Source organism: Gobio gobio (assembly GCF_949357685.1).
Source record: "Gobio gobio genome assembly, chromosome: 24".
NCBI lineage: Eukaryota > Metazoa > Chordata > Actinopteri > Cypriniformes > Gobionidae > Gobio > Gobio gobio.
The window spans coordinates 41,002,234-41,021,140 of NC_137120.1; the positions used below are offsets into that span (position 1 = coordinate 41,002,234).

General features: G+C 34.8%; 1 protein-coding gene across 2 annotated transcripts in view; it reads left to right on the top strand.

Annotated features, from left to right (window-relative positions):
- arhgef18b (rho/rac guanine nucleotide exchange factor (GEF) 18b) overlaps window positions 1–18,907 on the top strand; it is a 92,798-nt gene that overhangs the window by 9,174 nt on the left and 64,717 nt on the right. The window contains exons 1-3 of one of the 2 annotated variants that reach the window (XM_079808051.1): window positions 2,262–2,433; window positions 9,879–9,943; window positions 14,294–14,342. Coding sequence is in view for 1 of the 2 variants with exons in the window: in XM_079808050.1 (XP_079664176.1) it covers window positions 9,879–9,943; window positions 14,294–14,342 (114 nt within the window). In the remaining variant the exon portion in view is untranslated. Of the gene's footprint in view, window positions 1–2,261; window positions 2,434–9,878; window positions 9,944–14,293; window positions 14,343–18,907 lie in introns of those variants that run through there. The other variant, XM_079808050.1, reaches the window with a different exon arrangement.

The following is an 18,907-nucleotide window of genomic DNA, read 5'->3' on the forward strand; positions in this document are numbered from 1 at the left end:
AAATATGATTTATGACTCTGCTTATTAAACAAGTCATGCTGATGTATTTTCAGACCCTTTCTGTCCACTCTTCAATTAATCTGAACCCGCTCAGCCTCATTACAGCACACAGACAGAAATCACTAGTGTGACGCCGAAATATTACACATCATCTGCTACACTTCTGATGGATGTGCAAATGATGGATTAATGAGATACAATTATGGATAGCTTCATCTTGTAAGTATTGGAGATCAGGGCTAGTAACATTTCCATGGTTATTTGAAAATATGAAGATATATTTATTATCGTAAATTTATTTTGGAAATTAAATTCCCCCATATGTGAAATTATGTAGATAAAAATTTACAATATTTTTTATTTTACTACACACACACACACACACACACACACACACACACACACACACACACACACACACACACACACACACACACACACACACACACACACACACACACACACACACACACACACACACACACACACACACACACACACACACACACACACACACACACACACACACACACACACACACACACACACACACACATATATATAAATTGGTGAATGTATGAATTGAAAGATTGAAATTATATACACACAATCAGTAATGGAGGAGATTTTAAAAACTACTGTTGTGTATATTATATTTATTTTTTATAAACAATTATAATTAAATATAAATATATGTGCAGTAAATATATTTATTTTAATATACTGTATAAGATATATAATATCAGATTTGTTTATTTTATTTTTACACAGACACACACAAATTTTTTTTTATATATGTATTTTTATTTTCCATATTTATCTTTTATTGAATTATGGTTGGTTGGTTGGATATAATATTTTAGTTTTTATAGTTTTTAAAATCTCATTCTTTCATTATTCATGGAAATATAAAAAAAAAAATATATATATATAATATAAATATGTATTATATATTATATTACATTATATTATTTTATATTACATTATATTATTACATTATATTATATTTAATGTATTATATTATTATATTATATTAATTATATTATTACATTATATATATTATATTAAATATATTATATTATATTTATTATATTATTTATATTATTACTTTATATTATATTTATTATATTGTATTAATTATATTATATTAATTATATTTATTATATTGTATTAATTATTTGATACATTATTACATTATATTATATTTTATTATATTATTACATTATATTATATTATATTTAATATATTATATTATATTTATTATTTAATTATATTTATTATATTGTATTAATTATATTTTATTTTATTCTATTATTACATTCTATTATTGCATTATATTATATTTATTATATTGTATTAATTATATTATATTGTATTAATTATAATTACTATATTATATTTATTATATTGTATTAATTGTATTTATTATATTATATTTATTATATTGTATTAATTATATTTATTATATTATATTAATTATATTTATTATATTGTATTAATTATTTTATATATTATTAAATTATATTATATTTTATTATATTATTACATTATATTATATTATATTTAATATATTATATAATATTTATTATTTAATTATATTTATTATATTGTATTAATTATATTTTATTTTATTCTATTATTACATTCTATTATTACATTATATTATATTTATTATATTGTATTAATTATATTATATTGTATTAATTATAATTACTATATTATATTTATTATATTGTATTAATTGTATTTATTATATTATATTTATTATATTGTATTAATTATATTTATTATATTATATTAATTATATTTATTATATTATATTTATTATATTGTATTAATTATATTTATTATATTATATTAATTATATTATATTTATTATATTATATTTATTATATTATATTTATTATATTTATTATATTATATTATATTATATTATATTATATTATATTATATTATATTATATTAATTATATTTATTATATTATATTTATTATATTATATTTATTATATTATATTTATTATATTATATTATATTATATTATATTAATTATATTATATTATATTATATTATATTATATTATATTATATTATATTATATTATATTATATTATATTATATTATATTATATTATATTATATTATATTATATTTTATTTTATTTTATTATATTATTCCTCGAGCCATAAACACACTCCACTCAGTGTAAATCGCGCCTGTCGCTTTAAATGTGGGACTCAGCCTGTGGAATGCGCTCCTGTCCCATAATGCCGCGCGGCGCAGTGCTGGGACAGTCAATCTACATCCAGCAGTCGCGATTGGCGCTGCTTTTTTTAAGGTTGCCAAGTGATGTGTTGTTGTTTTCGTGTGGCTGTCATAGTAACCCGAGTGCTGTTTGAAGTGATGCGATCGTAACGCGCGTGACGGCGTCATTAAAGGTGAGTTTGTCCAGTGCAACAGGTGTTTGCTAACAGAGCTAATAAACACACAGCGGCTAAAACAGCTTCAAACTCTTCACACACGTCCGGCTCGTGCTTCGCGCAGGTGAAGGGTCAGCTACAGGTGAAGGGTCAGCTACAGGTGTGTCCGCTGTGACCTGTTGAAATGACAGAGGCGTTAAACAGCGGAAAGTTTTCTCGGTTGCGGAGAGGTCAGCTGTCATTGGCTAGTGGAGCGGGTCAGTGTCGCAGGACCTCAGGCGCTTTATTCCTCAGGCGCTTTATTCCTCAGGCTGGGGCTCAGGCGCGCGCATTTGCCTCTGATTGCAATGCATTGAGATCCGTGTGTTCAGTGTAAAGATTCAACATGTTTACATTACACTATCAGACATGACGTCAGGTTCCCACCAGAAAGAGTTACCAGGGTCTTCTGGCTGGTTGTTCTGTGGTTGCCAGGGTCTTCTGAGTGGCTGTTCTGTGGTTGCTAGGGTCTTCTGAGTGGCTGTTCTGTGGTTGCTATGGTCTTCTGGCTGGTTGTTCTGTGGTTGCTAGGGTCTTCTGGGTGGTTGTTCTGTGGTTGCTAGGGTCTTCTGAGTGGCTGTTCTGTGGTTGCTAGGGTCTTCTGAGTGGCTGTTCTGTGGTTGCTAGGGTCTTCTGAATGGTTGTTCTGTGGTTGCTAGGGTCTTCTGAGTGGCTGTTCTGTGGTTGCTAGGGTCTTCTGAGTGGCTGTTCTGTGGTTGCTATGGTCTTCTGGCTGGTTGTTCTGTGGTTGCTAGGGTCTTCTGGGTGGTTGTTCTGTGGTTGCTAGGGTCTTCTGAGTGGCTGTTCTGTGGTTGCTAGGGTCTTCTGAGTGGCTGTTCTGTGGTTGCTAGGGTCTTCTGAATGGTTGTTCTGTGGTTGCTAGGGTCTTCTGAGTGGCTGTTCTGTGGTTGCTAGGGTCTTCTGAGTGGCTGTTCTGTGGTTGCTAGGGTCTTCTGAGTGGCTGTTCTGTGGTTGCCAGGGTCTTCTGAATGGTTGTTCTGTGGTTGCTAGGGTCTTCTGAGTGGCTGTTCTGTGGTTGCCAGGGTCTTCTGAGTGGCTGTTCTGTGGTTGCCTGGGTCTTCTGAATGGTTGTTCTGTGGTTGCCAGGGTCTTCTGAATGGTTGTTCTGTGGTTGCTAGGGTCTTCTGAGGTTGCTAGGGTCTTCTGAATGGTTGTTCTGTGGTTGCTAGGGTCTTCTGAGTGGCTGTTCTGTGGTTGCCAGGGTCTTCTGAGTGGCTGTTCTGTGGTTGCCAGGGTCTTCTGAATGGTTGTTCTGTGTTTGCCAGGGTCTTCTGAATGGTTGTTCTGTGGTTGCCAGGGTCTTCTGAGTGGTTGTTCTGTGGTTGCTAGGGTCTTCTGAATGGTTGTTCTGTGGTTGCCAGGGTCTTCTGAATGGTTGTTCTGTGGTTGCCTGGGTCTTCTGAATGGTTGTTCTGTGGTTGCTAGGGTCTTCTGAGTGGTTGTTCTGTGGTTGCCTGGGTCTTCTGAGTGGTTGTTCTGTGGTTGCCAGGGTCTTCTGAGTGGCTGTTCTGTGGTTGCCAGGGTCTTCTGAGTGGCTGTTCTGTGGTTGCTAGGGTCTTCTGAGTGGTTGTTCTGTGGTTGCCAGGGTCTTCTGAATGGTTGTTCTGTGGTTGCCAGGGTCTTCTGAATGGTTGTTCTGTGGTTGCCAGGGTCTTCTGAGTGGCTGTTCTGTGGTTGCTAGGGTCTTCTGAGTGGCTGTTCTGTGGTTGCCAGGGTCTTCTGAATGGTTGTTCTGTGGTTGCTAGGGTCTTCTGAGGTTGCTAGGGTCTTCTGAATGGTTGTTCTGTGGTTGCCAGGGTCTTCTGAATGGTTGTTCTGTAGTTGCCAGGGTCTTCTGAGTGGCTGTTCTGTGGTTGCCAGGGTCTTCTGAATGGTTGTTCTGTGGTTGCTAGGGTCTTCTGAGGTTGCTAGGGTCTTCTGAGTGGTTGTTCTGTGGTTGCCAGGGTCTTCTGAATGGTTGTTCTGTGGTTGCCAGGGTCTTCTGAATGGTTGTTCTGTGGTTGCCAGGGTCTTCTGAGTGGTTGTTCTGTGGTTGCCAGGGTCTTCTGAATGGTTGTTCTGTGGTTGCCAGGGTCTTCTGAATGGTTGTTCTGTGGTTGCCAGGGTCTTCTGAGTGGTTGTTCTGTGGTTGCCAGGGTCTTCTGAGTGGCTGTTCTGTGGTTGCCAGGGTCTTCTGAATGGTTGTTCTGTGGTTGCTAGGGTCTTCTGGCTGGTTGTTCTGTGGTTGCTAGGGTCTTCTGAGTGGTTGTTCTGTGGTTGCTAGGGTCTTCTGAGTGGTTGTTCTGTGGTTGCTAGGGTCTTCTGAGTGGTTGTTCTGTGGTTGCTAGGGTCTTCAGAATGGTTGTTCTGTGGTTGCTAGGGTCTTCTGAATGGTTGTTCTGTGGTTGCTAGGATCTTCTGAGTGGTTGTTCTGTGGTTGCTAGGGTCTTCTGAGTGGTTGTTCTGTGGTTGCTAGGGTCTTCTGAGTGGTTGTTCTGTGGTTGCTAGGGTCTTCTGAGTGGTTGTTCTGTGGTTGCTAGGGTCTTCTGAGTGGTTGTTCTGTGGTTGCTAGGGTCTTCAGAATGGTTGTTCTGTGGTTGCTAGGGTCTTCTGAGTGGTTGTTCTGTGGTTGCTAGGGTCTTCTGAATGGCTGTTCTGTGGTTGCTAGGGTCTTCTGAGTGGTTGTTCTGTGGTTGCTAGGGTCTTCTGGCTGGTTGTTCTGTGGTTGCTAGGGTCTTCTGGGTGGTTGAATGGTTCAAGATTTAGAATTAAGTCCTAATTTCAACTGTTCATCTCACAATGACTCAGCATGTCATATTTTTCACTTTTTAACTCATTATGACTTTTAAAATCATATTTTTCACTTCTTATCTTATAATTATGACTCAGCATGTCATATTTTTCACTTTTTATCTAATAATGAGGACTTTTAAAATCATATTTTTTAAATTTTTATCAATAATTAGGACTTTTAAAATCATATTTTTAGTTTTTTATCTTATAATTATGACTCACTCAGCATGCCATATGTTTGAGTTTTTAACTCACTATTATGACTTTTAAAATCATATTTCAACATTTTATCTTATAATTAAGACTCAGCATGTCATATTTTTGACTTTTTAACCAACTATTATGACTTTTAAAATCATATTTTCAACATTTTATCTTATAATCATGACTTGCATGTTGTATTTTCGACTTTTTCGACTCACTATTGTGACTTAAAATCATATTTTTCACTTTTTATCTTATAATTATGGCGTAGCATGTCATATTTTTGACTTTTTACCTCACTATTATGATTTTTAAAATAATATTTTTGACGTTTTATCTAATAATGAGAACTTTTAAAATCATAATTTTTATTTGTATCAATAATGAGAACTTTTTAAATCATATTTTTGAATTTTTATCTAATAATGAGGACTTTTAAAATCATATTTTCAATGACTTTATGATGATTGAAATGAGCTGATCAGTGATATAGTAGAATATGTATTAAAGAGTAAAGATCAGCCAGTGTCTGATATGGTTATTGTTTGTGCAGTTATGATTGTTCTTGTGGTTTTGGTTCTTGAGCTTTCTAAGCACTTTTATTCTGCTTTTGGAGGAATGCTGATGTTTGGTTTCCTGTGGCCGCTCTGATGATGATGATGATGATGATGATGATGATGATGATTCTCTGAGCGGTCACATGATCTCCACATGCCTGATGTCGTTCTTCTTCTTCAAGCGAGCGGGTCATGTGATGCGATAACAGGATTAGGAATGATCCTCGTGGAGTTCTACTTCCTGTTCCTGTTTTAAGTCATTAGCTGCTGCTTGATATCCACACTGAGCTGTGATCATACACTGACCTCATTTATTGCTAAAATAATTACACAGATTTGCTCAAATAAATGTTCAATTATCAATTATTTGAGCATATTTAAATGTGATCTGCTTTCTTATGAGGAAATCAATGATTTATTAGATGATTATTAAAGACTAAAGCTTGTTAATGTAACTAAAATTAACTTATTTTTACTGCAATTGTTACTTAATAAAAATGTTAATTTTGCTAATTTTTATGTATCCAAATACTTATTTTATTTTTTATTAATTAGATTATCTATAAAACAATAACCCGGATCATTATACTTCCACAATAAAGATGTAGGCTATGCATCATAAAACAATAAAAATAATTATTATTATTTATGCCATATTTGTTATACGTCCGACAAAAACGTAAGTCTGACGAGTTAAAAATGCAGGTTATTACCTTATAAAAATGTATAATCATAGCTTTATATTTTGGTTCTGGTTTAACATAACATAGATTTTTTTAATGTCACAATTTATAATTCAGCATTTTTTACTAGTCTTAGTTTGGATTAATAATTTATATTATATCATTATTATTGTTTTTATCCTATGTTTAAAAAAAAAAAGCAATAACTCAATTATTAAAGACTAAAATTTGCGCCAAATGTTTTTATTGGTTTATTAAGTGTAAACAGTCGAGTTATGGAAAATTGAGTGTGAGGGATTTGTTCACTTCACACTAAAAGCTTTTGAATGAGATGGCGAACTGTAGTAGCGTTTCGTCCACTGTCTATAATAGCCTCATTTAGAGATCACTTTTTATTTTTACCGACAACTTTGATCGGTTAACGTTGATACGGTCAACCATCGGTCAAACGGGCATCGGTAAACATCCCTATTATGAATCAGTGAGTCGATTCAGGGGTTTGGAGCGTTATGAATCAGTGAGTCGATTCAGGGGTTTGGAGCGTTATGAATCAGTGAGTCGATTCAGCGGTTTGGAGCGTTATGAATCAGTGAGTCGATTCAGCGGTTCAGACCGTTATGAATCAGTGAGTCGATTCAGGGGTTTGGAGCGTTATGAATCAGTGAGTCAATTCAGCGGTTTGGAGCGTTATGAATCAGTGAGTCGATTCAGCGGTTCGGACCGTTATGAATCAGTGAGTCGATTCAGCGGTTTGGAGCGTTATGAATCAGTGAGTCGATACAGCGGTTTGGAGCGTTATGAATCAGTGAGTTGATTCAGCGGTTTGGAGCATTATGAATCAGTGAGTTGATTCAGCGGTTTGGAGCATTATGAATCAGTGAGTCGATTCAGCGGTTTGGAGCATTATGAATCAGTGAGTCGATTCAGCGGTTTGGAGCGTTATGAATCAGTGAGTCGATTCAGCGGTTTGGAGCGTTATGAATCAGTGAGTCGATTCAGGGGTTTGGAGCGTTATGAATCAGTGAGTCGATTCAGCGGTTTGGAGCATTATGAATCAGTGAGTCGATTCAGCGGTTTGGAGCATTATGAATCAGTGAGTCGATTCAGCGGTTTGGAGCGTTATGAATCAGTGAGTCGATTCAGCGGTTTGGAGCGTTATGAATCAGTGAGTCGATTCAGGGGTTTGGAGCGTTATGAATCAGTGAGTCGATTCAGCGGTTTGGAGCATTATGAATCAGTGAGTCGATTCAGCGGTTTGGAGCGTTATGAATCAGTGAGTCGATTCAGCGGTTTGGAGCGTTATGAATCAGTGAGTCGATTCAGGGGTTTGGAGCGTTATGAATCAGTGAGTCGATTCAGCGGTTTGGAGCGTTATGAATCAGTGAGTTGATTCAGCGGTTTGGAGCGTTATGAATCAGTGAGTCGATTCAGCGGTTTGGAGCGTTATGAATCAGCGAGTCGATTCAGCGGTTTGGAGCGTTATGAATCAGTGAGTCGATTCAGCGGTTCGGAGCGTTATGAATCAGTGAGTCGATTCAGCGGTTTGGAGCGTTATGAATCAGCGAGTCGATTCAGCGGTTTGGAGCGTTATGAATCAGTGAGTCGATTCAGCGGTTTGGAGCGTTATGAATCAGTGAGTTGATTCAGCGGTTTGGAGCGTTATTAATCAGTGAGTCGATTCAGCGGTTTGGAGTGTTATGAATCAGCGAGTCGATTCAGCGGTTTTGATCGCCAAAGTCACGTATTTGCAGCGGTTTGACACGGAATCCGAATCATGAATCAACTCACTGATTCATAACGCTCCGAACAGCTGAATCGACTCACTGATTCATAACGCTCCAAACCGCTGAATCGACTCGCTGATTCACAACGCTTTGAACCGCTGAATCGACTCGCTGATTCACAACACTCTGAACCGCTGAATCGACTCACTGATTCATAACGCTTCGAAGCTTCATGAGGCCGTGTTTTGAAATCGTCATCACTATATAAGTCGTTATTTAGGGTTTTTTTGCGCACAGAAACTATTCTCGCCGATTCATAAAGTTATTGTAGAGCCGCTGTAGTGAGATGGACTTTGTAACTTTAGTCTTTAGTGTCTTTTAAGGGTCTTGAGAGTGTAAAGTTGAGCCAATGGAGGCCTTTCAGAGCATCAGATTTACACTAAAATATCTTCATTTGTGTCTGAAGATGAACGGAGGTCTGACGGGTGTCCAACCACATGAGGCTCAGTCATTAATGACACAATTTACATTTTTGGGTGAACTGTCCCTTTAAGAGATTGCACTCAAATGTCAGTTTTGTAAAGCGACATCTGTAAAACAGGAAGTTATTTATTCATTTTTTCAGAAGTTGTAGCATATTCCTTTTGTAAAGCTACAGAACTTGTTTGACTCAGTGTTTTGTCAATTTGAGCCATTATTAAGGTCTTCAATAAAACAAGAGGAGAACTTAAATATTCCAGCACTTTCTGTGATGTAGTGCTTTTTTTTCTCTTTTTCATCAAACTGCAGTTTTTGCAAGTTCCCGCAATTTCCATGGCATTTTTTAAGAAAACGTGCCGCATAATCAAGGATTTTTGCCCGCAACAATCACAAAAAAAAGCGCATTTTTCTGGAAGGACTGAGCATTAGGCTTGCCACAAAAAAGGTGTGTGTGTGTGTGTGTGTGACTAAACAAAAAAATTTGCTAGCCAATGGCGATTCTGTTGCTAGTGTGTGTGCGTAGAGGGTTAATGTCAAGCCCTAGTTATATTCCATAACACTATGATATGTTGATCAGCTGTCAGTGTTTCCCGCTGGAGGTCATGTGATGGAGGCATTGATCAGACGCTCAGTCTGGTGTGTTTCTATTTAGGTTAAATGGATGGAATCGGTCACTTTGTGGGGTGAAAAGTGGAAAATGTCCTGCGGGGATACGGCTTTTGAATGGATAATGAGCACTTCTGAAAGCTCTTCAGCCCCGTTTGCTGGCGTTTATCAGGGCTTTTATAGCAAAAACCAACGTTAGCGTTTCATATCTGATCTTCTGATTCCTTTCTATCCTTTCAATATAAAAGCAGTGTTGCGAAACATAAAGGTCTCGTATTGCAGTTCTTCGAATCCCGCCGTTCATGTGTAGTTTCAGTTGTGATAAGGACAGTGCTAACCTGTTTTCTGTCTTCCACCATCTCCATTTGGATATTCAGATTGTGCTGTGAACGTCCACAAGAGCTGCAAGAACCTCCTGCCCGAGTGTAGCAGTAAAAGCAAGGTAAGAAACACTTTTAAACATTAAACATTCACTTCAAATATTGAGGAAAAGTTGAAGTTTCTGTCATCCCCCTTTTTGAGCATTTCGTGAAAATGCACTACTCAAACTTAAATGGTTGTAATTCATGAACCCTTTGGACTAAAGACTTATGGTTGGTCTCTTTTAAAAGAAGACACTTGGCAGATTATTGCTGAAGTGGAATTATAGAATTAAATTATATAAAAGTTATAGAATTTTAAGTTTATTGTTATAAAAATATAATAAAATACATATTTTTTATGTTATTAAAAAATATATAAATTAATATAGGTTTCAGCCTAAAAAAGACAACGTCAAAGCCAAAATTCTAACCAAGTTGTGTTCAAAATTTTAGGTCAAAAACTCAAAAAATGAGTTTTCTGTAAGACTTTTAGCTGCATAACCTCCAAAAATCCACTAGGGGTTAGACACACCATATTGGTGATTCCTAAAGGTCCTAGTTAGATATCCTCTATATATAATATTATTTTCTGGCTAAATACTAGAATCAATGTTTATGTTATGAACTTTTAGCATGAAAATCAAAGTTTGAATGATTAAGAGTGTGGTTGTTGACATTTTGTTACAAAGGTGAAAACTCCTGTATTTTTTGATGCACACTCTTGTCATATATTAATCCATTACTCTTCCAAAATATATATTTTCTGCAAAATCATCAACAAATATGTATTCTTGAGTCTTAGACCTTTCCAATGATATATAGTTTGTCATGACTAGATTAGGATTTAATAGTAATATAGTGAAGTAAATGTAGAATGCCCGTATACGTGTTTTAATATGAAGGTAAATTGATGCCTTAAAGAATCGCAAGTGCAGGGTAAGATTTGTGAAAGTGTACACAAGATTGCAAGCGTAAATCAAATTTGCATGCGCAAGATAAGTTTTGTAAAGGTGTAAATTGTCTTTCAAGTGTAAGAAAAAAATATTTGCTGCATTTTACTGTTATTCGTAAGTGTAATCCATGTATTGTGAAACTGCAGCTTCATGTTAACGCAAAATCAATATGATCTGTATTCTTCTGATTTTTCCGTGCTAAGACTTTTGACATGTTTCTTTCGCCAAGATACGGCCAAAATCATTGCACGACTGTGAAGTTGTGCGAACATCGATTTGCGAGCGAAAACATCAGAGCCAGGAACTGCAAACCAGATTGAGCGTGTAAAACCAGACTTTGCGTAAAGAATATATAAACTGCTGCAAATGTCTAAATGACTTGTAGTGAACGTAGGGCAAAAAAGTTCCCGAAAGAAACCGATTTGTACAGTTCCGTCTTTCTTTTAGCTGCGCTTAAAGTTTTGCCGCGATTCTCTCACTCGCTCAGTTTAGCGAGCGCGAGGAGGAAGGCGGGTCCACCTTCTTCTGTAGCCAATCACAAGAGCTGCTCGCTGACTCTGGATTTATCCTCATCTGATTGGTTCAATAAAGACCCCAGACGCCAGAACACATCTTTATCTTCATTTGGCTAAGAATCGTTCTCACTGCCGAAATTGTACTTTTAATGCACACATACATGTTAATAAATAAATAAATAAATAAAGCACGGTTGCTTAATAAGCTGTGCACCGTTCAAGGTGCATCTTTATCAACACATCTTTATCTTCATTTGGCTCGGCATTCCCAGCTAGTGTGTTAAGAAAGAAAATGTATATTCAGTGTATCCTTATCATCATCATCATCATCATCATGACATGATATTACTTTATCTTGATGATGCTAAAAGTATAGTATCTGCACTACTGCATGCATAATTTCATAATGTCTACTGATCAGGGGCGATTCCAGAATTATTATTATTACTTATTATTAGTAGTAGTAGTAGTGTTAGTATTAAATTATTATTTTTCCTTTAACATGTATTTTAAGGGCATCTCTAAATGATGCACCATTTGTCATCTGTAATACAATCGTTTAACCTCTAGATGGCTTTATATCCCTATATATAAACATAAACATGGCTGTGTATTCCCTGTTTGCTGGGTTTTAATTCAGACATAATTAGTTTTTATTTGATTTATATTAATATATATATATATTATGAACGACTACTCTTTGTCAAAGTTGAGTTTTTATATTGATTTGAAGTATCAGTTTTGTATTAGCCTACTGTCAAATCTGGACACAGAGAAAGCATTTTGTTATTCATACTAGCTACATATAATAGTTTGATCAGTCACACTATAGTAATCAGAATCAATACAGTGCGACCAGGACCATATTTCAAAATATATAATTAAGTGTTAAATACCATGAAATGTGGTCTGAAAAAGTCTTAATCAGAATGGTATTATTGGGTATTAAAGAATGGGTATTAAATGTTTTGATTGTAAAGTATAACATCAGCTCAGTGGTGTAAGCAGATTTTATAATATATACAATTTCAATGTATATATTCATCACTCCATATTTAACATAATGGAATAGAAATCTGGGGAAATACATATAAATCTAGAACTACTCCAGTTTTTCTACTACAAAAGAAGGCCATCAGAATAATTACACATTCTCCATATAATACCCCAACGAATTCCTTGTTTATCCAGTTGAAAACATTAAAATTCTACGACTTGGTAGATTTGTACACTACTAAACTTGTGTATAAGGCAAGACAACACTCGCTCCCTCATTCCTTGCAAGCTATGTTCAGCTTGAGAGATAGTAATTACGATCTTAGAGGGACATATATGTTTGATATACCATATTGTAGAACTAATTTAAGAAGAAACTGCCCATCAAATAAAGGTGTTCAGCTTTGGAATAGTTTCCCTGATGAATTAAAAAAGGTTAATTCATTAATACAGTTTAAAATACTTTATAAAAGATTGGTAATGAAAAGATATACTGAATAGTGATGTTAATAATAGTAGTAATCATGATGGTAATGATGACAGTGTTGGTAGTGGTAATGATGGTAATAATAATAATAATAATAATAATAATAATGCATGTTTTTTTTTTTTTTTTTTTTTAAATACACATTGAGAAAATCCTATATTTGTCATATTAAATGAGTGTTAATTAGTGCTGCTTGTGTGGAGTTAAGGGTAGGCATAATATAAGCTTTAGCTTCAGCCTACACCTTTGGTCAATAAGAATGTAAACATTATTATTTTGTTTATTTTTATTTAATTTAATTTTTTTAATTTTATGGGTGCTTGTATATACATAATTGTATGTATGCACCTGTATGTCTCATGTTTTCCTGTGTAAAATGATTGCAAATGGAATTTTGCTTGTTGATCAATAAATAAATAAAAAAAAAAAAAAAAAAAAAAAAAAAATGCCAAACCAATCCAATAACGACACACCAGCTCAAAATTCAGGATGAACACATATAGTCAGCCTTGAACGGTGCACAGCTTATTAAGCAACCGTGCTTTATTTATTTATTTATTTATTAACATGTATGTGTGCATTAAAAGTACGATTTCGGCAGTGAGAACGATTCTTAGCCAAATGAAGATTAAGATGTGTTCTGGCGTCTGGGGTCTTTATTGAACCAATCAGATGAGGATAAATCCAGAGTCAGCGAGCAGCTCTTGTGATTGGCTACAGAAGAAGGTGGACCCGCCTTCCTCCTCGCGCTTGCAAAACTGAGCGAGTGAGAGAATCGCGCCAAAACTTTAAGCGCAGCTAAAAGAAAGACGGAACTGTACAAATCGGTTTCTTTCGGGAACTTTTTTGCCCTACGTTCACAACAAGTCATTTCGACATTTGCAGCAGTTTATATATTCTTTACACAAAGTCTGGTTTTACACGCTCAATCTGGTTTGCAGTTCCTGGCTCTGATGTTTTCGCTCGCAAATCGATGTTCGCACAACTTCACAGTCGTGCAATGATTTTGGCCGTATCTTGGCGAAAGAAACATGTCAAAAGTCTTAGCACGGAAAAATGGAAGTCAGAAGAATACAGATCATATTGATTTTGCGTTAACATGAAGCTGCAGTTTCACAATACATGGATTACACTTACGAATAACAGTAAAATGCTGCAAATATTTTTTTCTTACACTTGAAAGACAATTTACACCTTTACAAAACTTATCTTGCGCATGCAAATTTAATTTACGCTTGCAATCTTGTGTACACTTTCACAAATCTTACCCTGCACTTGCGATTCTTTAAGGCATCAATTTACCTTCATATTAAAACACATTCATATTAAGTAATTTGTAGTCATAACTTAGTATAATAATAATAATAATAAGTATCCAAGTGACAGTTAAGGGGAAAGACAGTAAAAGGGTTTATCTCTGGTCTGAGGAGCGGCAGGTTGTGTAAATGATAAACTTTGTGTGTTTTCTTTGCTCTACAGACTAAAGACTCTGTGCAAAAGTCATTACACACCGCATCGTACAGTCAAGGTAAGCTGAGTAATTAGCATGTGTTTAGCATTAGCATTATATTTGATGATGTGTTTGGGTCATATCGCTCAACTAATGCTGTGTCGCTACATTTAGCAGTAAAATGCTGTAAAAAATGTTAAACTACAGCCAAACTAGCCTAAAATTAAGTTGGCGACAATTCAAGGTGCAAGTCAATATTGATGAAAACATTTCATTTCAGCTTTTTTTCAGTCACAATAACAAGAAAAGTACCCTAAATATCATCAATAAATCTAATCATCAGGCTTTCCTGTAGCTCAAAGAGTAAAGCATTATGTTGCCCCCAGTGAGGGCATGACCCCCAGACTTTAGTTTAGGGTCCAATTCTCACTATTAACTAGTAGCTTATTAGTATGCATATTAGGATATTGGCTGTTTATTGTTTTGTTTCGAAGGTGCAAATTAGGGGCCAAGCACCGAAGGAAAACCAGATTGAACCAGAACATCTTCAGACCATGATGACAAAACGTTATGGAATTCAAGTTGATTCGTCAAATCGTTTTCGATAAACGCACAAGCAAATTTTACGAAGCGGTTGCGAAAATACACTTAAGGCTATATCACTTAACATATTCTTTACGTTTTTTCATATAAATGTATATAACTCCAAAACTAAATGAGATATTTTCACCAAAATTGACACATGTATGGGATCACTCCGCGGACACATTGTAGGATTGTGCCTCTTGGTGGCGCTATAATAGAACAAAACATGAAATTCCCATTTCAACAAATTGCATTTTTCTGCCTTTTTGCCTAAAATCATCTTAAAATGTGTTTAATTGCTCATTGTTGCAGTTTATCTGACACTCCAGCTATTTTGTCTTGTTTTCTTATTTGCGCTTGCCCCCGGTATTGCTGCTTGCAGATATATTTCTTCTTCTTCTTCATCCGCTCTTGAGTCTATCGCAGCCCATAGAACCGCTTGCGGGAAAGTTGTGTAATTTGGGACACTGATAGAGGACAGTCCCTACTGTCACTGTAGCAAATTTGGAGTCTCTAACTCAATCCCTCTAGCGCCACCGCCTGTGCAAAGTGGCACTCATGTTTATGCTAATAACTTTTGAACCCTAAGGGATAGAGACAAAATTCATAATTTTCCGCCATTTTGAGTTTTCCGAAAAACCTACTTTTGCGAACTCGTCCGAGACGGTTCGTATGATTTGCACGAAAATTTAACCAGATCATCTTCAGGCGGTGCCAACAAAAAGTTATGGAATTCAAGTTGATTCGTCAAATCGTTTTCGATAAACGCACAAACAAATTTTATGTAGTGGTTGCGAAAATACACTTAAGGCTATATCTCCGCAACGCTTTATCGTATTCAAACCAAACTCGTTACATGTGATCACAAGCATGACCTGAGGCAACATGCAGCGTTTCGGCGCAGCGCCACCTACTGGTCCGGAGATATGGAAAATGCCTATTTTTGCTTTTAACTTCTGAACTGTTTGTCCAAAAATCATTGATATCCAATTTTACCATATCGGCCATTTTGGCTGTCGGCCATTTTGAATCATGTGCTAAAATGCTGTGTTTTATGAACACATGAACGGATTGTTACGAAACTCTATATGGGTCATCAGCACGATGCCCTGAAGGAGCCTGAGAAGTTCTGAAACAGCGCCACCTAGTGGAGAATTTTTTTTCTCTCCAAACGCTTATAACTTTGGGTGTGATTGACTTATTTTCATGGGAGTAACTTTTTTTGTCTCCTGAATCCTTGCCGAGTCCAACGATACCAGACTTGCCAGGTTTCGGCGTATGGTTTGTGCAGCGTTGTAATTTAGCGCTTAAAAAACGTTAGCTGATATCTTCGCAACCGCTAGCCCGATCGAGACGAAACCAGCGTCAGAAGTTCTGAAACATAGGTCGATAGCTAAACGCTAATGCCCAAATTTCAAAATATTGATAGTAAAGGGGAGTAAAATCCAATCAAAGTCAGGTGTCAGTCATTTTTTACGTGTTTTTTCATATAAATGTCTTTAACTCCAAAACGAAATTAGATATTTTCACCAAAATTGACACACCTCGGGCTCACTCCGCGGATTGTGCCTCTTGGTGGCGCTATAATAGAACAAAACATGATATTCACATAGACTACAATGCATTTTTCAGCCTTTTTGCCTAAAATCATCTTAAAATGCGTTTAATTGCTCATTGTTGCAGTTGGTCTGACACTCACAGCCATTGCCTTATTTGCGCTTGGTAATATTTAATGTAATTTTTGCCCGTTTTTAAAAAATCAGTAGTTTTAGTTAACGATAACAACACTGGCGTGCAATAGAATGTTACAATAAATAATACATCTCATTAGTGTCTGGTTAATAAGCGTTAAAAGAGCTTTTGCAGCTGACCAGGAGCTTGTTTTGCTGTGTGTGTTGGTGTGTTTAATGGACACTGCTCTGGCAAATGCTGAACGAGTCCCCTGATAGCAAATTAAGGTCAATCTGGCTGTTGTTTCCTGCATTTGCCATCGCCAGAGAAGCACTTAAGAGGTTAATCACAATTAATTACCCCTCAAATCTGAGCAAGTGGTCTGGGTTGGACACCGTTTCAGAGAGAAATCACATGTTAATACACAGATATTAGTCCTTGATCTAGCAGAATAATATTTCTTCTTCCAGCCTAGCCTTTCTTGACCTCTTGTTCTGTAAGATGTTGTTATGAAATCATTACTCCTGAGCTCTGGACATCTTGTTAAACACCTCCCGCTGTGTGGTAATTGCTTTAAGAAGTGCGGATGATGCTTCACTCCCCAGCGGAAAACATCTGGAGATCGCCCAGAGACTTCTGGAAGCACATCTTCTCATAATCGCAGCTGAATATTGCTGATTTTCCCACATCTATATCTGATGAGATTGTATAAATGAAGGTGACTTGACTTGTTCTGACAGGGATAGTAGGGAATGAATGGAAGAGAGATTGAGATCAGCTGAAGTTAGTCTTTGATTGATTAATTTCCGTTGTAAGTAATCAGTTATTTACTTTGAGGCCGTTTACACAACACTATTTTAACTCGAATAGAAAGCAAACCCTGAAACCATACCGTTATCATCTTCATGGAAACTTGGCAAAAACGTGCAGGCCATTGGAAGAACATTCATTTATTAATTAGGTAGATGTGGTTATTCTTGAATTTTGAGATCAATACATAGTTGTTAATAAATAAATATTTAAGGTTGTTTAATAAATGTTAAACTGCATGTGCTAGGAAAGATACAATTAATATAATTTTCTGTAAATATGTTAATGTGAATTAACACGTTTCCATAATTTTATTTTTGCTTTAGAAAATCTAAAATAATTAATTAAGGTCGTTTACTAAATGAATAGGGTAGTAAAGAGTTAATTTATATTTTATTTTTTAACAAATAATTCCACATTAAATTATAAAGTTATTAGTGACTTATTCTTATTGATACAATGTAAATAATTAAACATGAAATATGACGCATTTAAAAAGATTAGGGAACAATTGCCCTTTATAAAGGTTAAAAAAATACTTCAAAATCAATTTAAATTTATAAAAGTATTTATAGTACTACTAATTATCATAATAATTATTATTTTTAGTAGTAGTAGTATGTTTATTGTAATTTTATTTAATTTGAATGTGACATTTGTTTTTATTTGTTCTTGTTTAATCTGTTGCTTTTTAATAATATAAAAAGACATGTCATTTACTAATAATATAAATAGATTTGTAGATATTTTGATACAAATAAAAACATTTTTTTTTATTATAATAATTATTATTATTATTATTGCAATTTTATTTAATATGAATTCATATAATATTTTGTATATTGTTGTTTATATTGTTGTTTATTTTTCTTTAATTTGCAACATGGGCTCAAAATGGAATTGAATAATATTAATTAATTATATAAAATAAAATTGATTGATTATTAATAAAAATATATCTATTGAAATGTTTAGAAGCACGCGCACACATGCATGCATATATATATATATATATATATATATATATATATATATATATATATATATATATATATATATATAGACATACAATACCAGTCAAAAGTTTGCAAACTGTACTATTTTGATTGTTTTTAAAGAAGTCTCTTCTGCTCACCGAGGCTGCATTTATGTTATTAAAAAAAAAAAAAAAACTGGAATATTGTGAAATATTATTAAAATGTAAAATAACTATTTTCTATGAGAATATTTTTTTTAAATGCAATTTATTTCTGTGATTCAAAGCTGAATTTATCATCACATGATCCTTCAGAAATCATTCTAATATGATGACGTGAGCTCAAGACACATTTATGATTATTATCAGTGTTTTTTTTAGGATTATTTAATAATATAAAATTCAAAAGAACAGCATTTATCTGAAATGTAAAGCTTTGTATCACCGTTCAACAGTTTTGGGTCGGCAAGAATTATTATTATTTTATTTTTGGGGGAAATAACTTAAAGAAATTAATACATTTATTCAGCAAGGACACATTAAATTGATCAAGTGACAGTAAAGACATTAATAATGTTGCAAAAGCTAAAATATTTCAGAT